Source organism: Alexandromys fortis, unplaced genomic scaffold, assembly GCF_014885135.2.
Source record: "Alexandromys fortis isolate MF-2015 unplaced genomic scaffold, M_Fortis_MF-2015_v1.1 scaffold_212, whole genome shotgun sequence".
NCBI classification, from domain to species: domain Eukaryota; kingdom Metazoa; phylum Chordata; class Mammalia; order Rodentia; family Cricetidae; genus Alexandromys; species Alexandromys fortis.
Genome location: NW_026068091.1, coordinates 1361960 through 1386713, shown reverse-complemented (window position 1 = coordinate 1386713; position 24754 = coordinate 1361960). Strand labels below are relative to the sequence as shown.

Genomic DNA, 24754 nt, shown 5'->3' with positions numbered 1-24754 from the left:
TAGAGGGTTCCCTGCACGTTTTGGTCCGCCTTCTGTGAACACCACAGACACGGGGCTTGTGGTGTGGAGGGCCAGTTTTTCTAATGCACTTTCAACCTCACATCACAGTCAGGGCTGTTGTCTTCCATAGGCATTGAGAATTACAAGATTCTCGATTTTTAGTTACCAGAGTCTTGCCTAGATTGGTGCTCTCTAAAGTCAGAGTAAATTAGCACTTCCTCTCCCAGGTCTTCACAAACCTAGGGGTCCACGTTGATCATAGAAAAGTTAAATGCTTAGTTTTATTTTGTTTTTTATATCTTTGTTTTGTAATGCAGAAAAATATGATCCATTATTCATGCACCCTGATCTGTCTTGCGGAACACACACTGGTAGCTGTGGACACGTTATGCATGCCCATTGTTGGCAAAGGTAATTTATATTCTTATATATTCTTATATTACTCAAGAGAAGCCATCTGAAGGCTCAGAGTTAACTTTTAAAGCAAAGGAAATTTCATTCTAGGGGTGGGGATAAGAACTAAAGATACTAGCAAACTTCTATGTGTTTGCCTAATAAATAAGTACTTGCTTTGTAATGGATGTAAAGGCATAGTAAGAAACTTGAGAGTGACAGGTACATCTTAGTATAACTTTGTATCAGATCTACATCATCCCTCCAGAGAAGAGACCAGCTCTCCATTAGGTAACAAGATGGAAGGACAGAAAGATTTGGTATAGTAGGGTGAACTCTATATCATATAGGCTATACCAGTAATGCATTCTTTCTTCGGGTCCAAGGTGAACAGCTCTGAATCCCACAGGTGTTAGTGCATGCTTTGTGGCTCCCAAGGCTGTAGCGACTCTGCCGAGAGGGGGCCCTCTCCTTGCTCTGCCCTGGTGCTTCATGTGTCCTCCAGCACTGTGCTTACTCTTAGTGTGGCCGCCCCAGACCGTGAGCAAGGGAAGTGACTCTTCCCTCTCTTGAAATGCTTATTAGATCAGTCAGGTTTTGTTGTTGTTTACGATGTTTCTGTGTTAGGACTCCAAATCCACCTTGAAGAGTAAAGTGATTCAGAAGTCATACTGCCTGTGTTTAGAACAGTTCAGTCAAGTTTTTAATTGTTTGTGAGAAAAATGACTTAGGATGTTGATGCTTGCACCTCCTGCTGACATAAAGCCCGTGGATTTTGACGCCCCTGTTCTCTAATTGTGAAGGTATTTTGATTCCGTTCAAGCTAAAGAGCAGCGAAGGCAACAGCGACTGCGCTTGCACACTAGCTATGACGTAGAGAACGGCGAGTTCCTCTGCCCCCTCTGCGAGTGCCTGAGCAACACTGTGATCCCCCTGCTGCTTCCACCCAGAACTGCTTTCGGCAGGTGAGCTCTTCCCAGCACTGTGCTGCCTCAGAGACTGGCTTTGTAGGTGATGGAGGAGGGAGACTCAGCTCTGGGTGTAATGCGACCCAGATAACCTTTTAAACATGTTGTGCAGTCATCTCTTCTAGCTGATCTGTGGAGCTTGGTTGTGAGCTGTAAACGGGAACAAGCCAAAATATAACTTTTTATTTCCTCATAAGTGCTCCAGAAGATGTAAGCTTTGTTTATTCCTGAAAACCTGAAATTCCTTTGTTTCTAGAAGTCTTACTTTAAAGATGTTCCCTCGTTCTTCCCAAAGGCACTCATCTACTGTTGGGTGTGGTAGCGCACACCTTTTGTCCCAGCATTTGAGAAGCAGGTAGAGTTCTGAGTTCTAGTCCCGGCTGCACAGTAAGACTCTGTCTACCAAAATTAAAAAAACAAAAACAAAAAACAAAAACCTGTCTTCTGCTCCCCATGTTTCCATGGCATACAGGGCACACACACCATACACAGTGAATAAAATTAAAAGTAAATAAGTTCTGGAGAGATGGCCGAGCCTTAAGAACACTCCTGCTCTCTAGAGGACCTGGGTCCAAGTAAATCTTTAAAAAATAACTATGTAGGGACTGGAGAGATGGCTCAGAGGGTAAGAGCATTGCCTGCTCTTCCAAAGGTCCTGAGTTCAATTCCCAGCGACCACATGGTGGCTCACAACCATCTGTAATGAGGTCTGGTGCCCTCTTCTGGCCTGCAGATGTACACACAGACAGAATATTGTATACAAAATAAATATTTTTAAAAAATAACTGTGTAGGTGTTTAACATAAGTTTTATGAGTATGTTACCTATTTCTCTTTTTTTGGATTCGGTGTAGAACAGAGGTTGTCTTTCTCTTTAGTTTGGGGACTCAGAATCTGACTGTCTTTATAAAAAACATTCATAGCTGTTGTCAGGTTCTCAGTTAATCTATGCTTTCTGATCACAGAGGAGCATTATGGTGCTAACATACCCCTGGATTTAAGAAAGTATCAGCTTCGTGTGAGGAGAAATTACATTGGTTGGTTTTACCTGTGACTTTGGTGGACAAGTTTGTTTCTTTCTTATAGTTGTTAATGATGGCATAGCCATAACTGAAGAATGTTGTAGACCAGTCTTTGGAATCTGACACAGTTGAGTCCAAATGTCAGCTCTGCCCCCTCAGGACCTAAGTCCTTGTGTCTAACATGGGCACAGTCATACCTAGAAGCATTTGGATGATCAGCTGGGAGGCTGTGAGCATCTTACACTAAGAGCTTTGCTAAGTTTGTCACTAAGCATGTGATGAATGTTTGTGGTTTAAGACATTCTGTCATATTCCAGTACTAAAAATAGCAACACTTTCCATGTTCTCATCACTGATCAAAATACAATTTCATTTCTGTTGGCCAGTATCTCTCCTGAAATTTTTGCTTTCATTGCTCGCATTAAACCCATAATCTCACATGTGTAGGCATCCCCAGTCCATCATGTGAAAGTCAAAGGACAACTTTTGGGAGTCTGTCACCCTGTGGATTCTAGGAATTGAACTCGGGTTGTCAGCTTAGCAGCAAGCCCCTTACTGGCTCAACCATCTCGCTAGACCCAGATTTTTTTGTTTTTAATACAACAAATTTTCCCTGGTCTAACTTTTGGGGTTTATTTTGTGTGTATGGGTGTCATGCATGCATGAATGTCTATGTACCCCAGGTGAGCTTGGTGCCCACAGAGGCCAGAAGAGAATATCGACTCCTCTGGAATCATGGGTGGTTGTGAGCCACCATAAGGGTGCTGAGAGTCAAACCCAGGTCTTCTGTAAGAACGGCCACTGCTTTTGATTAACCCCTGAATCATCTCACCTGCCCCATAAGCTTGACTCTCAAAAATGTGAAATGTGTCTAAAATGCAGATATTATTCAGGAAAGCTTTTAAACTTTTTCTTTCTTTCATTTGCTTTGTTTTTTGAGATTCACCTGCCATCACCACTGGACAGCTTTTGTATCTTAATTAAACTAATCAATAAAGCATTAAGTGCTCTCTGTAATCTCTTCTAGGAGGTTAAATTTTTCAGACCAACCAGATCTGACACAGTGGATTAGAACAATATCTCAGCAGATAAAAGCACTGCAGATGCTCAGGAAAGAAGAACGTGCCCCTGGTAAGTGCTGGAAACGTGTGTGTGTGTGTGTGCATACCCATGCCCGTACTCCATACCATGGTGTACATATGGAGGTCAGAAGAAACTTGGGAGTTGCTTCTCTCCTACCATGTGGCCTACAGGGACCAACCCACTGGGCCCTCTCACCAGCCCTGGTGACCTGTTTTCTTTTTCCTCTAAAGTATAAGTTGGTTGGAAAATGTGTCTCCAAACAAAATTGTTTTTAAAACGAGAGTCTGGAGAAATGGCTCAGTGATTCAGAGCACTTGCTGCCCTGGCAAAGGACCTGAGTTCGGTTCCTAGCACCCACATCACAGGTTTGTAGCTGCCTCTTAACTCCAGGGCCTCCAACACCCTCTGCTAGCCTCTGGTACCTACATACACATCTGCCTTCACTCATAGACACACACAGAGAGAAATAACATAAATCTTAAAAATATATGTAATAACAGCTGGAGAGATGGCTTGGTGGTTAAGAGCACTGGTTGCTCGCTTAAAACGTCTATGTTCAATTACCAGCACCTACATGGTGGCTGTTTGTAATTTCTAGGGAATCTAACACACGCTTCTGATGTCAGTGGGCACCAGACACACATGGTGCACAAATTTACTTGTAGGCAAAACACTCATACATATAAAATAAAAATAAATGTTTTAAAAAATATAAATAAGGCTGGGCATAGTTAACGCATGCCTTCAGTCCCAGCACTGGAGAGGCAGAGTCTGGCAGGTCTCTGTGAGTTTAAGATTGGGCAGAGTGACATACTGAGACCCTATCTCAAAAAAAAAAAAAAAATAAAGTATATAAATAAATAATAAAATCTCTTTATATATTTACAAATGAAACCTTCTATCTTAAAATTTAATGTAAGCTAGTTATGGTATAACACATCTGTGATCTTGGCACTGGGGAAACAGACAGGAAGATTATAAAAGGCTATCCTGGGCTACATGGCTCACCCAGGCTCAAGAGAACAATAAAAATAAGTAACCTGATTCGTTCCACTTGTCTCTGTTGCAGTAGAGTACACGTGACTCCCCTTTCTCTGAGAACACACAGCTCATATTTATAATAGCATTTCTCTCTTGGCCGTTGACAGACTGAGTGGCGAAGGACCAGTGTTAGTTCCTGTTGGCGGGAGCAGCGTTTCGTAGGCCCTGCTCTGCTCTCTGTGCTGTAGGAAAGTGTCATGGGCAGGAGTCTGTGGTGGTCTTCACACATGTAGAACGCCATCCTCTTGGCTTTGTTCTGTGACGTCAGTGTGAGCAACTGTAGATAACGCAGGTCAGCCATGGCTGCTCTCGTGCTTTGTGCGGACGCTTTGGCAGTTTGTAGTCATTGGAATTTCTTTCAGGTTTTTATTTGTTTGTTTGCCTACATGGCAGAAATACATAAAGATTGTGTTCTGCTGAATAACTATATAAAATGCCTATTTCTGCAGATGCTCCTTCTTCAGAGAATGTAGAAAACATGAGTGAAATACAGGTCCCGGAAGGCTTCAGGCCTGATTTTCAGCCTAAGTGAGTATACGATACCCTTCCCTTTCAGTCTAGCCCTTGAAAAGTTAAGCGAGCTGTTGGTGGAGCGTGTCTTGGCGGGCCTGAGGGTGGAATGTTGAATCCGGAAGTTCACATGCTGCGTGTTGTTCATTGTAGCCGACTAGCAAAGCTGCACGTGACCCCTTGAGGGATCAAATGACCCTTTCACAGGGGACGAGTATAGATATCCTGTATATTGGATGTTTACATTATGAGTCATAACAGTTACAAAATTAGTTCCACCCCACAGTGAGGAACTGAGTTAAAGTGCTGCAGCATTAAGAAGGGTGAGAGCCTCTGATGTCGAGGTTTCACCCTGATCAGCGCCTGCTGCTCCACAGCGTCAACTGCCGCTGTGTCCCTGACATCATCAGGCATCTTAACCCAGGCCACCCAGCTCCACCAGGGCTTAAGCCTCTTTCTGATCTCCACCTTTCTCTTAGTCACCCAGACTCCTGCTTTGTTGTACCCAGGAGCCACTGCTCATTCTGTGTGACTGAGCGGTTCCTTAACCTCTGTGTGCCCCACTCCCTCATTCCTGATGGGAGGGAGTTCAGGTTGTAAGGGCGAGGTGACAACAATGCAAGGCCTTTTGGGGTCTGTGCCTGTCGTGTCCTGAGTGACCCAGCAAACAGACCCGGAAGGCCTGATGTGGAGAGGCTTAGAGCCTCTGCTTCTGTGCTTCCCCGAGTCCTGGGTTTGTCTTTTCCAGTACTGATGTCCATCCATAACCTTCCTTCTGCGCTTTCTATGACCCGGTGCTGGATACTGAACTCAGGGCCCTATGAATACCAGGCATGTGCCCTACCTCTGAGCTGTATCTCCAGCCCTATTCGCCCTATTCCATGTTCTGAATTCAGTAATACCTTATTGTCAGATAAGATCATGTGGGGAGGGGTTAAATCAGTGGTCAGCCTCTGCATTGTGTGTTGAGTACTGCTCTATGTGTTGGAAGGACCTTCATCCTGTAGCAACCGGCCTCTCCTGCAGCTGTGGCTCCTTGTCTTCCTAAGCTTGCTGCCCTGCAGAGTATGGCTGTTTCTGGTGATTTTGACCCAGGCCTGGCATTTGCTTTTCCATGCCCTCAGACCTGTCAGGTACCTTCTGTCCCCAGAGGCCTTGCTCCAACACGCGCCCTCAGTCTTCAGCGTGGTGAGGATGGGGCACAGCAGTCCTTGCAGTTGTCCTTGGCTGTGTTTGTTTGTTTGTTTTGTTGTTTGAGATTTTGTTTATCAAGTTGTCTGCACGCATCCCTGCAGACCGGAAGAGGGCACCAGTTCTCATTATAGACAGTTGTGAGCCACCTTATGGTTGCTGGGAATTGAACTCAGGACCTCTGGAAGAACAGTCAGTGCTGGGCCTGGCGGTGGTGGCGCACGCCTTTAATCCCAGCACTTGGGAGGCAGAGGCAGGCGGATCTCTGTGAGTTCGAGACCATCCTGGTCTACAAGAGCTAGTTCCAGGACAGGCTCCAAAACCACAGAGAAACCCTGTCTCGAAAAACAAACAAACAAACAAAAAAAAAAAGAACAGTCAGTGCTCTTAACCTCTGAGCCATCTTTTCAGCCCTGTTTTTGGGGGTTTGGTTTGGTTTGTTTGTTGTTTTTGCGACGGGGTCTCACTGGGTAGTCCTGGCTGGTTATATACTCATAGTGGCACCTCCCCTTTGGGAGTGGCCATGCACTACCACATGGGATTCTGTGTATCTGTTGAAAAAAAATGACATTTTGAACTCCTGTTCCTTGCCACTAGTTTGAACTCTCGACATCTTTTCTTGTCTGAGATGTTTAAAATGTCCTTCTGATATCCCTTCCTTTTATGTGACTTCTTAGTCATTGGGCAGTTTTTGTAACCCTTCCTTCTGTGTCTTTCACTGCTGAGCCTTTGTATGGTGTCTTGAGTTTCTCCCTTGGCCCTTCTTAGTCTCCTCATGGTCTCAGCAGGTGTTCTGGCCTGGCTTCCTCTGCCCACCCACCCATCCATGCTGCGAATTGAACCCAAAGCTGCGCTCACACACTAACTAAGCCATCTCCCAGTCCACGTTTAGTTTCTGCTTGCTAACTTAAGTGAGTGTTAGGACCTTTCCTTCCATCTGCCTTGGCCTTGGGTAGCTATTTAACAGTAAGCCATAGACGCTCAGCCCTGCTGAGCCAGTCAGAGCTTGCTGAGTCTCACAGCAAGGTCAGGGACTCACTGACATCAGTTTGAGAACAGCGTTCCTCCAGGGTTCAGTTCTGGAGACTCTAGTTGTCTGCGGCTGTCGGGGAGCTTGCCTGAGGCTCAGTCAGCAGTTCCGTGGTGCAGACAGCAGGTGGACCTGCTTGCCCCTTCAGTCCTGTGCCTTTCCTCTGCTCATGCTCAGAACATAATCCCTCAGTCAACACAATGGCATACAGCCCTCTCTGGATATATTAATTGGTTTGATTGCAGCACAGGACAGAGCAATTAATTCTATCCATGTGTGCAACTTTTGAACTAAACCTATGTGTTTACACAGGAACCCGTATTCTGATAGCATAAAAGAAATGCTCACAACATTTGGAACAGCTACGTACAAGGTGGGGCTGAAGGTTCATCCCAATGAAGAGGACCCCCGCGTGCCCATCATGTGCTGGGGGAGCTGTGCGTACACCATCCAGAGCATAGGTGAGACACTCCAGTCACAGAGCTGTGGCTAGAAACGTGTTTAGAAGCTGGGTGTGCTGACACACTCCTTAATCCCGAGGCTGAGGTAGGCAAGTCTCTGTGAGTTTGAAGCCACCCTGGTTTGTAGAGTTCCAGGACAGCCAGGACTTCAAAGTGAAACCCCTGCCATTAAAAAAAAACGAAAACAGCCAGGCAGTGGTGGTGCACACCATTAATCTCAGCACTTAGGAGGCAGAGGCAGTGTAGGTCTCTATGAATTTAAGGTCCAGGACAACCAGCGCTGCACCCAGAAACCCTGTCTTTTAAAAAAAAAAATGAGAAAAGGAAGGGAGGAACAAACAAACCAAAAAGAACGGTGCTTAGAAGAGTGCTTTTGAATACCAGGTACCAGTGTGGTGCACAGATAGGCGTGCAGGCAGACACTCATTCATAGACATTTTTAATGAAATTTTAGTGTAAAGAAGTATAAAGAAGTAATAGAAAGAAAACAGGAAAGAGTTGTAAACCAGCAAAATGCTGGTCTGTTTGACAATATAAATAAGTACAGCAACAGAAAACAAATGAGATGGTGGTTATGAGTTGAGGGATCCGATAGGGTTATTTCTTAATTTTATGTGTACAAATGTTTGCCTGCATGTGCGTCTGTGTACTGTGTGTGAACCTAGTACCTGAGAAGGCCAGAATTGGGCATCGGATCCCCTGAAACTAGAATTACAGATAGTTGTGAGCTACCAAGTGAGTGCTGGGAACCAAACCCAAGTCCTCTGCAAGAACAGCAAGTACACTGGGCATGGTGGCACACGGTTTAATCCCAGCACTCGGGAGGCAGAGGCAGGTAGATCTGAGTTCAAAGCCAGCCTGATCTATAGGACAAGTTATTTTTTTTTCTTTCATCCAAAGTGAATTCTTGCAAAATGACTTAAAGATGGTAAAAATCTTGCTGGGCATAGTGGTACCTTTAATCCCAGCACTCAGGAGGTAGAGACAGGGTGATCTCTGCATTCAAGGCCAGCCTGATCTACAGAGCGAGTTCTAGCACAGCCAGGGATACACATAGAAACACTATGAAGGGGGGACGGGGGGATGATGCTAAAACCTGACAAAATTGCATTCTCTTCAGAAATAATAGAATGTATTCAAAAATGTGCAAAGAAAGTAGCTTTTAAGAAAATAAAAAATACATGGCGTTCAATTTACCTTCTTAACCATTTTTAATCTTCAGAAAGAATTTTGAATGATGAAGAGAAGGCGGTATTTGGACCTCTGCCTTGTAGACTGGTAAGAGCACTCAGGCCTCTCAGTAAAGCCCGTTTCTGTACAGATGCTAGAGAACTTGTTTGTGGGCTAGCGGGACTTGCTTTTTGTTTGTTTCATAGTATATTTTTAGAAGGGGGTCTGCTCTTTCCTCTGGTAACTGTAAAGACTTCTTTCTTTCAGAACGACTGTCTGAGGTCTCTGACCCGATTTGCAGCAGCACATTGGACAGTGGCGTCACTTCCCGTGGTGCAAGGACACTTCTGTAAACTTTTCGCATGTGAGTGTTCCAGTGTCTGTGACCATCTATGTTCCAGCAGCTTCTGATCCTTGGGAATTTTATCTGTAGGAGTCTAATGTCTCCATCACAGTGAAGGGTTTGCTGCGTGTTCTTCTGTGCTGATGCTGGTGTCTGCAGTGTGCTAATGTGTCTTCTTCCATCTCTAGCCTTGGTGCCTAATGACAGCTATGAAGACCTCCCGTGCATATTAGACATCGACATGTTTCATTTACTGGTGGGTGTTTAAGTTTGCTCTGCGTGCTCTTCACCGCCCTTGGGAGGCGCTGTCATCGCGGATGTCGGTACATCCGGTCTAGTTAGGTTTTGAGGAGCCTAGGTCCAGGTGTCTGGGTGTGCGTCCTCTCCTATTTGGCTTTGTGCCTGAGAGCTGTAATACAGCTGCCTGCTTTTAACCCACTAAGAGGTAAAAAGTAACAATGGCCGTGTAAGTGATGCTGACATCTATGCACAATCCATGTAGTGGTTTGTGTATTTCAGGAAGTCTGAACAGATCTAGCCCTGCAGTCACAATAATCAGTGACAGACTGCCTCCCTCCCTTTTTGTACTTTTTAAATTAGGGTATGTTCCCTAATTTAACAGTAGCTTTCCCTGAAATATATATATCACATATTTTGATCATATTCACCTCCCCCCCTTGTTCTTCCTACTTTCTGGACCCCTCTTCTCCTTTTTATTATTATTTTTTTTTTTAATCTAGATACCACAGATGAAAGAAACATGCTACACATGCTGTATCTTTCTCTCTGGTCTCACACACCTCATTTAGTATATCCCTTTCTTTGTACACAACATCACTCCATACTTTTTGTTTGTTTTTCAAGACAGGGTTTCTCTGTGTAGTACTGGCTGCCCTGGAACTCGCTTTGTAGACCAGGCTGGCTTAGAACTCACTTGAGATCTACATGTCTCTGCCTCCCAAGTGCTGGGATTAAAGGTGTTCACCACTGCCCGGCGTCACTTCATTCTTAATGACTGAATAATACTACCTTGCATGTTTTATTTGGCATGTGTTCACCAAAACTCAAACACGGAGGTCATGTTTTCTGATCTCAACACTCTTGGATGCATACACAAACAATAAATGTTAAGAAATGAAAATACTGTTTTTCTATTTTTTATCATTACCAGCCGTCTGTTCATAGGGGAATCCACTGGATAAATGAAATAACAGTAACTGGCCCTCCAGGCCTTTCAGCACCAGTCAGCTCACTGAGCAGTCCTCGTGGGCTTTCAGACGGTGCCCTTCCTCCCTTTAAGTTTAAGTGGAGGGCTAAGCTGGGAAGTGTGTGACCATGAGGAGAGGACTGGGCTGATGTTCTGTTTGGTGTCTAGGTGGGCCTGGTGCTCGCGTTCCCGGCTCTGCAGTGTCAGGACTTCTCAGGAAGCAGCCTGGGCACTGGAGACCTGCACATCTTCCGTCTGGTTACCATGGCACACATCGTTCAGATCTTACTTACCTCATGTACAGGTAACTCCAGCTTCATCAACTTGAGTTTCTCTGTTTCAAACAAATGTGTTTGCGGGAGAGCAGTAAATAAATCACAGTCGGGTTGCTTACTATTTCTGTCTGTCTTTCTATAAAAAGCTTTAAATTTCTTCCTCCTATGAAAATCTCCTGTTTTGCTTTTTTTCCCGTTTAGTTCACTAATCTGTGAATAGCGTAAATTAAGCCCAGCTGAATGTTGTTTGAGAATACCAGTTTTGTTTTCCCTCACGTGTTTCCTTAGCACCCCAGTGAGCGTGTTCTTAAGCTATGTTTCCATTCAGGCATCCTGTTTTCAAACATGTAAGACCATGTGTTGCTGCTAGTCCTCACTGGATGGTGGCTGTGACCCACTGTGCTAGTTAACACTACCCACAGTATAGTGCTGGCCAACGGTCAGATGAGATCAGTGCTGCGTGCACACTTGAAAATGAAAATCCTGTGTGTTTATAAGACTATTTCCTGTAATACGTGAGTGTGTGGGGATGTGTGAGTGCTGGCTGGCACACTCAGCTGTGTGTTTATAAGACTACTTCCTGTAATATGTGAGTGTGTGGGGATGTGTGAGTGCTGGCTGGCACACTCAGCTGCCCTTTCAGCTCACAATAGGAGTGGAAACCACTAGTGTGCCTTTGTCTTTCAGAAGAGGACAGCATGGATCAAGAAAATCCCAGCGGGGAAGAAGAGTTAGCTGTTCTCTCTTTGCACAAAACACTTCACCAGTATACTGGAAGGTGAGACCCCAGTCTTTGATGGGTGGTACTTCCCATATGCCAGCGTGGGTCAGGAGGGGTCAGCATGAGAAAGGAACTGGCGTGTTAACCACGGGAAGTTGCTGTGTGCTACTGTATTAAAGATCTAGGAGTGACACCCCTGAGTCTGTGAGAGAAGGATAATAATGTCTGGGAGCTTCATGCTTACTTGGTGGTGAGTCCTTCATTTGCTCAGTCAGATGCCAACTAGTGGGCAGGTGCACTCTGAAGATGCTCTCCTAAAACATAAGTTATCAGAAATTTCAAAATGCGAATCAAATTAGCATGATGTGTTTGTCAGATGATCCAGGAGCAGCAGAAACACTGTGAGGTTACTAGAAGAGCACACACGGTGTTGCAGTCTCACTTGGGTCTCTACAGTGTGAATCAAGAGCCTACGGGAATGAGGGGAACTGCCTGCTGCATTAACGCAAGGGCTGGGTTTGAATCCCAGCACTGTGTAAAACACCCTGTGGGTGGCAGATACAGGATTCCTGGTGCTCACTGGCCTCCAGCACAACTCCAGGCTCAGGAAAAGACTCTGCCTCAAAGTAATAAAAGAAGAATGACACAGAGCAGGCATCCAACATCCCTTCTGGCCTCTGAGGGACACACATTTGGATATACCATACATATGTATATACACATTAAAGATAAGTTCTTTGAGTTATCCCATCTGAGAATCCACACTAATGAGGTAATCTAACACAGAGAAAAACGTACAGGCATTTACAGACATATTCTGGTGTTATTTAAGCCAACAAGGAGCTGAAAGTGAGCCAAATGTTTGTGGAGGGGCATAGTTTGATGTCACTTGTGATCAGTGTTTCTAAAATACGATGGCTGGGTTAAAATTATTACAATTTGTAGAATGCTGTAGATAGCTGCAGCTGTGTAAGAAACTAGCTGGAAGCACTATGTCAGGGATAGTACGTGGTGGTGTGAGGCGCTGGGACAACTGCTGGGGTTTTCTTCGTACTTTTTGTTCGTTTTTGATTTTGCATATGTGTGGTTTTTCGAGATAGGGTTTCTCTGTATAACAGTCCTAGCTGTCCTGTTGTTTGCTTTGTAGACCAGGCTGGCCTCGAACTCACAGAAATCCACCTGCCTCTGCCTCACGAGTGCCGGGGTTGAAGGTGTGCACCAGCACACCCAGTTTTTATTTTATAATTTTTCAGTATATGTGGCTGTAGTACTTTGACCCACTCCTCCTAAGTTCCTAGTGTCGGTCTTGTTTGCACACTGCGCTTTGCTGCTGCGATCTTTCCTTACTGTCTGTCTTCTTTACTCCCTGCAGTGCCTTGGAAGACGCGCCCTCTGGCTGGCACCTGTGGCGGAGCATCCAGGCTGCCATCATGCCTTTCCTCAAGTGCTCCGCCTTGTTTTTCCATTACTTAAATGGAGTTCCATCCCCACCAGACCTTCGAGGTAGGAAAGTTCATGGTCACCTGCTCCAGCCACGTAGAAGAACGCCGAGGCTGGGCATGGTGATGCCCTCTGACCTCAGCACTGAGCAGAGGCGGGTGGCTATGTGAGTTCAAGACAGCCATTGCCACCTAGAGAGACCCTGTCTCAACAATGAAAGTAAAAAAAAAAGCTGGGCGGTGGTGGCGCACGCCTTTAATCCCAGCACTCGCCCAGGACAGGCTCCAAAGCTACAGAGAAACCCTGTCTCGGGGGAAAAAAAAAAAAAGAAAGTAAAAAAAAAATAAAGATAAGTTAGAAAATGTGAAATGGCTGGGGACAGAGCTCAGAGGTGATGCTTGCTCAGCACGCTCAGACCTGATTCATCCCCAACACTCACAAAACAAAACAGTAAACAAATACACTTGTTTATGCACTTACTGGGAGCATAGGTAATTGGCCTGGGAAAACATCCCCCTGTAGAATGCCAGTGAACAGCTTTGCATACATGCTCTGCCTCTGAATCCCAAGAAGTTCCTAACTGTGACAGCCTCTGTTGATTGAGCATTCGCACAGCGCTTTAGGTCTCAGAAATGCCTGTTCCCCACAGCACGGTTCAGTTTATCTGTTACTCATAAACTAGGTGAGGTCAAGTCCAGCCTGGTCTACAGAGGGAGCCCCTGGACAGCCAGGGCTACACAGAGAAACCCTGTCTCAAAAACAAAAAGAAAAGGAAGAAATAGCTCTTTTCACTTCTGCATGGGACGCAACTGTGGGTGTTTGTGTCTCTTTTCTTCCCCATATACAGTTTCTGGAACAAGCCATTTTGAACATTTGTGTAACTACCTTTCCCTACCAACCAACCTCATGCACCTTTTTCAAGAAAACAGTGACATCATGAACTGTCTGGTTGAAAGGTAATGTTTGTTTGGACATTTTTCTGCATTCTCTAATAGCTTATGAAATAAGCCTTATCTTTTCATATTTCAGAGTTCTTCAGTGGAAAGCTACTGATCCTGATAGGATTTAGTACATAATTCAAGTTATGAGAATTAGGGTGTTTTGCCAAGTGGGGTGGCGCACACCTTTAGCACCAGCACTCAGGAGGCAGAGGTAGATCTCTCTGAGTGTAAGGCCAGCCTGGTCTTTATAGCAAGTTCCATACTAGCCAGGGCTACGTAGTGAGACTCTGTCTCAAAAATAAACGAATGTTTAAGAGAAAGAAGGTGGAACTTAGCTAAGGATTTGGCTGCAGGGTAAGATTGTTGCCAACCTAGTAGGTAAAGTTTGCCTGGAGGGGAAGAGAAAGTACGTGAGGAAATGTTACTTCCTTCATGGAACTGGCTGTTACAGACTGCTTCCACAGCTGTCTGTGTTACCATATTGCTTTGTTTGCTGATACGGGGTCTCCCTATAAGGTCCTGGCTGGCCTCAGACCTCCTGAGGGCCAGGACTGCAGGTGTGCACCCTCACACCAGTCCGACTTCATAGATCTTTAAGCTGAAGTATAAAGGTCGTGACAGCCACCTGTAATCCTAGCACCTGTAAGGGAGGCTTTGTGGGCTTGCTATAAATTCAAGGCCAGCCTGGGGCCACATCCTGAGACCCTGTCTCAAACAATAAAGACAAGACAATAGCATGTGTCTCTGCAGGAATCTGAGTAGAGGTTATGGGGCAAGGCCAGGGCAGTGTTTCATGGGATAGATTTTGGTTAGAGCAGATGAGACGGGTGTGGAGACGGACGGTAATGATGCCGTACAACAGTCTGATGTCTTGATGCCAGAGAACTGTCAGTTTATAACAATTAAAATGGTCAGGCTTATCTGGGTTTCATCATGTTTTTTTAATGTATGGGAAACCAGGTATGATGTCATATGTCTGTAATCCTAGCGGGCAGGAGGGTCTGAAGTTTGAGGCCAGCCTGGACTTTATAGGGGGACCCCATATGAGCAAACAGAACAACACAGCAACATGGACAGCTGTGGAAACAGAGTCCATAACAAACCAGTCAGAGGCCTGCTAGGCTACACAGTGAAACCCTGTCTCCCAAAATAAGTTCCTTCCTCTGTTTGCCTTAAAGTTGGTGCCAGAACAGTGAAGTTAAAAGCTATCTGAACGGTGAAAGAGGTGCAATAAGGTAAGTTAGAGGAGCTCGGGTATTTGGTGTGGGGTGGGTGGCAAGAAGCAACATGGGGTGAGTGCTGTGTTCCTTCAGTGCTATGGTCCTCAGGATCCAGGACTTCACAGATAGAGCATCTAGCATCAATCTGTCAGTCTCCTGCTGGGAGTCAGACAAGAACACAAATGCACTGTGCTCTTAGAAGGGAAAAGAAACAGTCAGCTGTGTCTGGGGGACTGTGCTTTGGGAAACTGCTTTTAGAAGTGTGACTCTTCGTCCTGGGTTTGTTAGCTGTTTTTCTTTTCTTTTTATCCTGTCTTTCATCATGGAGAATTTCAAATTATCCAAATATCAGGGATGGTATAAGGTTCCATGGGCTGGGTGTCTCTCCTGAGATATCAACAGACCAAAGAAACAGTTCCAGCCAGTAAGTTTGGGAATTACTTGACACCTGTAAGGATGTGGACAAGGAGTTACTGAGAGCAAGGTGACTGAAAAGTTCCACTCCAGCACCGGCGACTGCTCAGGAGACCTGTGTCACTGGAGTCAGAATCCCAGACTCCCCTCCCCAGACCAAAGCTGCTGAGAGCCAGGGAGTGGCACCTGGGTCTCAGGTGGGCCTCTGACGACCTCACCTCTCTCCTCAAGGCTGCTCGCGGCCCCCCATCAATGTGCAGGCCAGCTGGGTGCTTCTTACACTGTGAGTGTGGAGCCACCAGAATCCCTCCCTGCTCCATGTCAGCTGGGAGGAAGTCACCTCACCAGCACAGCAACCCTAGTGACTGTCCAGTCACGACCAGGTCTCTCTCATTTTTTCCCTCTGCCTCTGCATTGGTTGAGCTCTGGTTGTGTGAAGCAAGCCTCTGGATCACACGGGTGCCTCAGTGAGAACACCTGGTCTGATGAGCTGGACCCTGTGATTCCAGTTTTCACACTGTAAATGGTTGCCTATCGCCCACCTCCACCCTGAGCCCCCAGCATTCCTGTGGGACGTGGTGTTGCTGCTGCTTTGTTGTTGTTGCTGCTTGTCAAGACAGGATTTCTCTGTGTGAAAGCCTGGCTGTGCTCGAACTCACTCTGTGGACCAGGCTGGCCTCTAACTCACAGAGATCCACCTGCCTCTGCCTCCCAAATGCTGGAACTAAAGGCATGTACCACCATTCCCAGTGACACAGTACCTCTTAACTTGAAGTACACCTCAGAGTAATTGACAGACTTTCAAAATATAGAAGCCACTCCTTACAGATGTGGTTTTCTGAAATGGGCGCTCTGGCATGCGTGCTCCCTAAAACTGGAGTTGATGGTGGTGTGACTAGCAAGCACCCCATGGGGAGGTCCACGGAGTAGACAATTAGATAACCATACAGCATTCCTGTGCTGAGCAGCCACAGGCTGGGGTGCCACACACTGAGAAAGAGGCCCTGTGTACTGACTTGGCTTGAAGCTCAACTCCTTCTGAGTTCCTTTGAGTCCCAGAATCAATGTGACTGAAAGAAGATGGGTGTAGTCTTGTCATGCCTTCAGCTCACCCCTCCTAAGCACACGCCTTCACCATCAGTTCCAAATTGTGTGGATGCACTCTCACACTGTGCCCAGGATAGACGCCAGGAGTGAGTGCCCTCACCGGCCCTCCTCCTGCGGCCACCAAACTTTTGCTGGAAAGGGGGCAGATAAGGTGTCACTGTTGACCTCAGCACTCCTGCTGAGCATGTCTGGGACATTGCCATCACTGGGTCACTCCACCAGCCTCAGTCCCAGGGGCTGCATTGACAGAGTCCAGACAAGACACATACAGCATAGTGTAGAGGGCAAGCGATTTTGTTTTGTTTTTTACATTTTTATTTGTGTGTGAATGTGGGTGCACACAGGCCACAGCCTGTGTGGAGGTCAGAGGACAGCTTGCAGGCATCACTGCTCCCCTTCCACCCTGTGGATTCCAGGGCGTGGACTTGGGGCCACAGGCTTGGCACCAAGCACCTCTACCACTGAGCCATCTCACCAGTGTTGTGTAGAGTTACTGAACATTCTCAAGGGTGAGAGTCATTTTAAGCACGCTGTCTACTCTTTTAACGTCTCTACTACAGACGGTTTCCCTGGATAGGCCTTTGCTGCAAAGAAGAGTGGCAGACCCATTAGGATTACTAATGCAGAGAATGTAGTGTGTCTTTTGCAAGGCCTCCAGCCAGAGTATAATCTTAGGGGTTTAACTAGTTCTCTGTTAATGGCCTTTCTGGTTCAGAATGTTCTGTCTGCCACAGCCTGAAGTTTACTCAGATCTGCTTCCATAGAGTGAGAGTCCTGCAGTTTAAATCCCTAGTCCTCCAAGCCCCTGGTTACAAGGGAAGGGTTCATCCCCGAGCCTCTGGGCCTGCTGATGGCGAATGGGCTCCCAGCAGCTGGATAGTAAGTAGGCAAGAGCATCTTTAGTTGTCTTCTCTGCTTTCACCGTGGTCGGCCATCAGTTGCTTAGTTCAGCCTCCCTTGATTGCCTTAGCCAAGAATTAACCTCACATAATTGTAAAATGACCGTGAATTTCCTTAGCTCTTCATGTTTCTAATTTCTTAGCTACCCAAGAGGCTCTAACAAACTGATCGACCTTCCAGAAGACTACAGCAGCCTCATTAACCAAGCGTCCAATTTCTCGTAAGTTCTTCTCTTGATGCCTTGCCCCTCAGCTCCTTACACAGACAGTCAGATGGGTTTGGTGTGGCTCTTTGTTTAGTCTGGGGAAGAGAAGTCAACTGTCCTTTCCATAGCATGGTTAGTAAATGTCTCTTGCCATGTTTCAGAGTAGGGCATGGAACAAGAGGTGGAAGGTGGCAAGAACGAAGGGTTTTTGTGATTCTTAATAAATTTTTAAACACTTGGTGTGCAGACAGCATGAGTACGCTTTTAGGCTAGAGAGATGGCTCAGCAGTTAAGAGCACTGGCTGCTCTTCCAGAAGTCCTGAGTTCAATTCCATCTCTAGTGGGATCTGACACCCTCTTTTGGTATAAAGGCATACATGCAGATAGAACACTCATACATAAATAAATAAATCTTGTTTTTTAAAAAAAAGATAAGATTTTCCTAAGAAATAAAGCATGCCAGAATAGTTGACGCCCTGGGCATCTCCTGTCTGGGCCTCACCTGAGTGTGATGTCGAGCCTCTGCCCTAGTTTACTTCGTTGATAAAATACTGACGAAAACACCAAAGTGGAGAGGAGAAAGGGTTTGGCTCCCAGTTCACACCCCATCACTGAGGGGCGTCAGAGCAGGAGCTCAAAGGAGAAACCTGGAGGCAGGAACTGAGCCAGAGACCATGGAAGGAGGCTGCTTACAGGCTGTCTCAACTCTCCAGAGAGCAGTACCCACATGGGCCGTGTGCCCTACCACACCAATTAGCAATCAAGAAAATGCCCCACAGACTCGCTCACGGGCTGCTCTGATGGAGGCAGGCTCTCCCTTTCCTGTGTGGCAAACACGCGGTCTTGTGTTTGGAAGCAGCAGTTGTGACTTCCCACATCTTCACTTGAGTAGCTATGTGTCCGCATGCTCTGCACACTGAGATGTGCCCGTGACGGTCCACGTCCTTCTCGCTGCTCCGCACTGCTTTGTGGCTGTGCAGGAGCACACGGTCTCACCTTTCACACGGTGCTCTCATTTGCCTTCCACAGCTCCTGCTCCTCTGGGTGTCGCTGGTACGCGGTTTTGTGCGTGTTCCAGTGTCCTAACACATTAAAAATGATGTTCCAGGGTTTTGTAGCTACACTCCTTCAGAGCAGTGATGTGTTCTTGTGTCTTTGTCTTGGAGGTGCCCCAAATCAGGCGGCGACAAAAGCAGAGCCCCAACTCTGTGCCTCGTGTGTGGAACTCTCCTCTGCTCTCAGAGTTACTGCTGCCAAGCTGAGCTGGAAGGGGAGGACGTTGGAGCCTGCACAGCACACACCTACTCCTGCGGCTCCGGGGCCGGCATCTTCCTAAGGTGAGCTCGGCTGCTCCTAGGGCGGGCACAAGAAAATAGCGCCGCAGGGTCTGAAGCCACTGTGCCACTGTAAGAGGTTCTCACTTCTGCATGGCTCCTGCTAACTCTGCAGGTTCTTCCACTAGTGCCGGATCCCAAATGTCCAGCCCAGCTCCCAGCTGACAGCTCTGCTCCCCTTTGGCCATCCTCTCCAAACCCAGTTAAGAATACCCCTCCATCCAGGCGGTGACGGTACACACCTTTAATCCCAGCACTCGGGAAGGCAGAGGCAGGCGGATCTCTGAATTCGAGGCCAGAGGCCAGCCTGGTCTATAGCACGAGTTCCAGGACAAGCTCCATAGCTACTGAGAATCCCTGTCTCAAAGAAACAACAACAAAAAAAGCCCTCCAGGGGCTGGGGACACAGGGCACAAGAGTGCTTGGCTGCTCTTGCAGAAGACTGGGTTTGGGTCTCAGCATCCATGTAGTGGCTCACTACTGCCTGTAACTCCAGTGCCAGGGATCTGATGCCTCCTTCTGCCCTGTGTGGGCTCACACACTTACGTGTAAACACAAATTAATAAACCTTTATTTAAGAAACAGCATCAACTTTTCCTTCTGTTGCACTAGGTACTGTTAGAGTTTCCATGCACAGCCACAGGCTGCTGTCAGGTGTTGTACTCAAAAGAACACTTAGGAAATGTTGTGCAGAATCCTCCCACCCCTTTTTTTGTTTATTTGTTTGTTTGTAGCTTTGGAGCCTGTCCTGGAACTTACTCTGTAGACCAGGCTAGCGTCAAACTGTAGAGATCCTCCTGTCTCTGCCTCCCGAGTGCTGGGATTAAAGGCGTGCGCCGATATTGCCTGGCTCATGCATATTTTTCCAAATAAGTATTTTTCTGTAATTGTGACGAAATGATCAGTAGTATTTCATTTGGTTCTTTATTTTCTTACGTAAAGCCTTGTTCTATTAGAAGCCTAATCAACACCTCGGTTCCTTGTATAAATACAGTGATGAATGCTCTCTCCACAGAGTTCGGGAATGTCAGGTGCTATTTTTAGCTGGCAAAACCAAAGGATGTTTTTATTCTCCTCCCTACCTTGATGACTACGGGGAGACAGACCAGGGACTCAGGTAAGCGCCCAGCCTGGGGTTTAAGGAGGCTGACCCTGAGCCAGGAGGTCCTGAAGTCAGTCATACTGACACGCCTCTGCTGGAGGTGGCTTTGTTACCTGTGAACTCGTTTCCATGGAGGGCACCTGCTGCCTGCTCTATGTTCATTTCCCAGCCTGAGAATGCTGTGAGCAGTTAGGGAGATGGCTCCATTGACAAAGTGAACCCATGTGAACAGTTAGGCGTGGAGCCTGCTCGTGATCCCAGTGCTGAGGAGGTGGAGACGGGAGGGCTGTTAGGACTACCTGGCCAACTAGCCTCACCCAGTCCATGAGTACCAGGCAAAAATTGATACACCCTATCTCAGAATCGAACTGGCAAGTGACAGAGGAGGAAGATGCCTGAGGGTGACTTCTGGCCTCTGCGTGCATGTGCAAACAGGTATAATCATACCCACACATGTGCAAACAGGTACAGGCACACTCATACTTGTGCGTACAGGTGAAAGCACACCCGTACATGTGCATACAGGTGCAAACACACCCACATACTTCATTAGTATATTTTAAAATGCCTGAGGAGATGGCTCAGTAGGTAACCTGCTTGCCTCAAAATCCTGGAACTTAGGGGCTGGAGAGATGGCTCAGTGGTTAAGAGCATTGCCTGCTCTTCCAAAGGTCCTGAGTTCAATTCCCAGCAACCACATGGTGGCTCACAACCATCTGTAATGGGGTCTGGTACCCTCTTCTGGCCTGCAGGGATACATGCAGGCAGAATATTGTATACATTAAAAAAAAAAAAAAAGATTATGCCGGGTGGTGGTGGCGGCGGCGGCGCACGCCTTTAATCCCAGCACTGAGGAGGCAGAGGCAGGCGGATCTCTGAGTTCGAGGCCAGCCTGGTCTACAAGAGCTAGTTCCAGGACAGGCTCCAAAACCACAGAGAAACCCTGTCTCGAAAAAACAAACAAACAAAAAAATTCCTGGAACTTGTATTCAGATTCCATAGCACTCTATGACCCTAGTGAAGAAGGCAGACAGCCAAAATGGTGAGCTCAGTGGGAAGACCTTGTCCAAGAGATGGGGTGGAAGGAGACAGGAAGACATCGCAGCGAGAGCCACAGGCCTCGACGGGCAGAGCACACTCTGTGTTCCTGAATACATGTGCACATGCACATAGTCATATACCACACATGCTGAAAAGAAATTTATGTTTAATGATAAACAGAAGGGCTGGTGATGGCTCAGTGTGGTAAAGGTCTGCTGGACGACCTACATAGCACACATATACATACACATCATGCACACACGATAATAATATTTTTTTTCAAGACAGGGTTTCTCTATGTAGTCCTTGGTATTCTGGAACTCGCTCTGCAGGCCATACTGGCCTCAAATTCAAAGATCTACCTGCCTCTGCCTCCTGAGGGCTGGAATTAAAGGCGTGTGCCACCACACCTGGCTAATTTTTTTCTCATATTATCTACTTTAAAATGTTGTTATTGCTGGGCAGTGGCGAGACACCACATACTGAGTAGTCTCTGTTCAGTACGTGTTCCCAGTGACCCTGTAGAGTGTGGTGTGTGTGTATGTGTGTGTGTCCACATCCGCAGCCATCCTCACACACTGGGTGAAAGGGCAGAATCTGAAGTAGTCCTTGCCTTTCCTAGCACAAAGGGTTGGGACATGAGGACGGACAAACAGTGCATATGAGTGACATGTGTCTCCTTCTAGACGAGGAAATCCACTACATTTATGCCAAGAGCGGTTTCAAAAGATCCAGAAGCTATGGCAGCAGCACAGTATCACGGAAGAAATTGGGCACGCGCAGGAGGCCAACCAAACCCTGGTCGGCATTGACTGGCAGCATTTATAATCACTCCTCTGCCAAAAACTTGAACTTGGAGTTTTGTTACCAGCTGGCTTTTCCAGGAAGACAACAGAAAATAAGTTCAGCTGAGTCTATTTTGAAATAAGTTCTTTATTTAAGCTTTTCTTCCCAGTTTTATTTTTCTAGTTTCTGGCTCCAGAGCCTGACGAAAATTATTTTCCGCCAGATTTTATCCCTGTGTCCCCCAGATGTGTCCTGGCCTGAGACCCTTTTCTAGATAGAGCCGAGCTCCTTTGGAGGTTGCCTGCTTCACTTGCCAGTAGCCTGAGCCATTCCTCATCACTGATGGTGTTGAACTTGTTGAGCAGAGGCCAAAGGAGCCCCTGGGGCCCATCAGATGACACGTCCCACCGTGGTGCCTCAGCACTGAGATGCCGTTCACCTCTGGGACTGGACCTCACCTCCAAGAGCAAAGCAGTTGAATTTGAAGCTGGGATTCTCTTCTCTGCATGGTCTAGAAGGCTGGGGATGCTAACAGGAGAACCTAGGGGGAGAGCAGCTGGCTTTTCACAACTATAGATGGTTGGTTCTTATCTATTTTTGTCAAGACTTTTGGCTTACTCAATTAAAGGGCTTTTGAAATGGAAAGGACCTCCTAGGGTCTCAGATACTAACTTCTGCTCTGAGGTAAACAGAGTTGTGTGTGCAGCTTCAACCAGACACTAGCAGACAGGAGAGCTCAGCTCAGTGTCAGGCTACGAGCCTGGAAGGCTGAGGCAGGAAGACCAGGAATTCAAGGCTAGCTTCAACTATGTTATGAGCTTGACTTGAGACCGTCTCAAACCAAACAAAATCACAGAGCCAGTGTTCTGAGGCTCCTCACCCCACTCCACGTCTCCTGGATTAGATGCGTTGCTGCTTGTCCTCCGGCGGTATGCCCACAAACTTCTTTTTAGGTATTATCTAAGAGGTGCCTTTCTAGAACTATAGCCGCTAGGTGCCGCAGTTACAACTCTGGCACCCTGCACACGTGAAGAGAGCTCGCATACACACAGTGACAGCAGATGCAGCAAAGAGATGAACTCCGATCTCCATGTGGGCTGAGGCCACATGAACAGAAGAGGTTATGGCTTTTCTAAGCCTTCTAACAGCCTGATCACTCAGCCTTTCAAATTCAACCACAAGTTCTGTTCTACTCAGCTGCATCCATGCCACAGCATCCCAGGAGGGTCCGAAGCCCAGACCAGAGCTAAAAGACACATTGCTAGCACAGTCTCCAGGATCATGTGAGGAGCTGCCTCCCCTCCAAAGAATGGACTTGACTTCGCCCTTCTGCTTCCCAGGCTCAAGAGCTAAGAGGTTCGCAGCAGGAAGCCCAAGTGAAATTCTTCCACGCTCTCCCTTCCTCTAGCCGTTCCCTGACATGGTCTGAATGGGCCGTGGATGTTGTAACTGATGTTTGTTTTGACCTTTGACATGTGCAGTTTCTTCAGACTTAAGTTCGGCTTCTCTAGCTTTTCCCCTTCCGCTCACCATTTTTCAGTTTAAAACGGAGACCTCTCTGGGCGTGAGCCTAGTGTCAGAGCACTTGTCTAGCGTGAGTAAGGTCGTGGGTTCAATGCTGGTACCAACCCAGGAAGGAGAAAAGATTGTGAGCTAAGTCATCCCGACATTTCCAGGTCAGGCCTGAGAGGGTGGCCCTGCCTTTCCCTCCTGAGATGTCAGGGTCTGGGCAGTAAATTCCCACCCATTTGCAGCCTGTACTGTCTGTGGCGATGTTAAGATGGTTTTTTGTTCCTACCAACACATCTGACTTTTGATTTGTTTTGCATGTTTTTTGTTGTAGAAATGTTTATATAACATGCTTTCCATATCAGGGAAAATCTTATGTTTAATAAATTGGCTATAATTTTAATATCTGTGGACAACTTGTAAAGTTTGGAATGTATCATATGTAAACAGTTTAAAGATATTCAAATAAAGGCTCTAGGTGTTGACATTACTTCAGTTGCTTCTGTCTGATGTTGTTTCACACACGTAACACCCAGCAAAGCTCCCCGTGTCACCTTGCTACAAAAGTGGGACATTGATATTAGCCTCAAATTTAAGAGGCTTAAACTATTAGTGTCGTTTATGGCCACTACCCAAGCCTCACTGACCTTCCCGGGGAGTGTGGACATTATCTCCGCTGATCAGGTTTACTGCTGGCTAGCTGAGCGCTACAAGTCTCCAGGGCCATTCCAGACCTCAGCTCCATAGGAAGCAGGTCTGTCTGTGTGGGACTCTTGCACGTGTGTGCTCCTGCTCGGTCTTGCCTGCTTGCCTCCCTGCCAGTTCATGATCACTCAGCAGACGCTTGGTGCTTGAGATGTGTACAGAAGGGAACTTATTCAGAGCAGGGTTCTGTGTTCTTTCCCAGAATTCTCTTACCTGGACACTGTCAGGGGTCAGCCTCTCCACGGGGACACTGTCAGAGGTCAGCCTCCACGGGGACACTGTCAGGGGTCAGCCTCTCCACGGGGACACTGTCGGGTCAGCCTCTCCACGGGGACACTGTCAGGGGTCAGCCTCTCCACGGGGTCACTGTCGGGGGTCAGCCTCTCCACAGGGACACTGTCAGGCCACTGTCAGGCGTCAGGCTCCCCAGTGCGCTTCCAGCTGACTCCTGCCCCAAGGTAAATGTCTCTCGCGGGCTACTAGGTTTCTCTATGTGGTACTGGCTATCCTGGAACTGGTCTATAGCAGCCAGGCTGGCCTTGAACTCAGGGATTCGCCTGTCTCTGGCCGCCAAGTGCTGAGATTAAATTAAAGGCATGGGTCGCCACTGCCCAGCTGCTCTATCCCCACTCTTAG

At 47.0% G+C, this 24754-nt stretch overlaps 1 protein-coding gene across 2 annotated transcripts in view; it reads left to right on the top strand.

Annotated features, from left to right (window-relative positions):
• Ubr2 (ubiquitin protein ligase E3 component n-recognin 2) overlaps nt 1-23903 on the top strand; it is a 79337-nt gene extending 55434 nt beyond the window's left edge. For both annotated transcript variants that reach the window (XM_050122731.1, XM_050122730.1), the window contains exons 31-47: nt 318-411; nt 1197-1358; nt 3410-3513; nt 4956-5034; nt 7550-7698; nt 8921-8976; nt 9136-9232; nt 9400-9467; nt 10587-10722; nt 11381-11471; nt 12787-12917; nt 13702-13810; nt 14974-15030; nt 17579-17656; nt 18808-18978; nt 19991-20092; nt 21805-23903. In XM_050122731.1, coding sequence (XP_049978688.1) covers nt 318-411; nt 1197-1358; nt 3410-3513; nt 4956-5034; nt 7550-7698; nt 8921-8976; nt 9136-9232; nt 9400-9467; nt 10587-10722; nt 11381-11471; nt 12787-12917; nt 13702-13810; nt 14974-15030; nt 17579-17656; nt 18808-18978; nt 19991-20092; nt 21805-21946 — 1826 coding nt within the window. In that variant the 3' untranslated portion in view covers nt 21947-23903. The remainder of the gene's footprint in view (nt 1-317; nt 412-1196; nt 1359-3409; nt 3514-4955; nt 5035-7549; nt 7699-8920; nt 8977-9135; nt 9233-9399; nt 9468-10586; nt 10723-11380; nt 11472-12786; nt 12918-13701; nt 13811-14973; nt 15031-17578; nt 17657-18807; nt 18979-19990; nt 20093-21804) is intronic.
• The last annotated feature ends 851 nt before the right edge of the window (nt 23904-24754 follow it).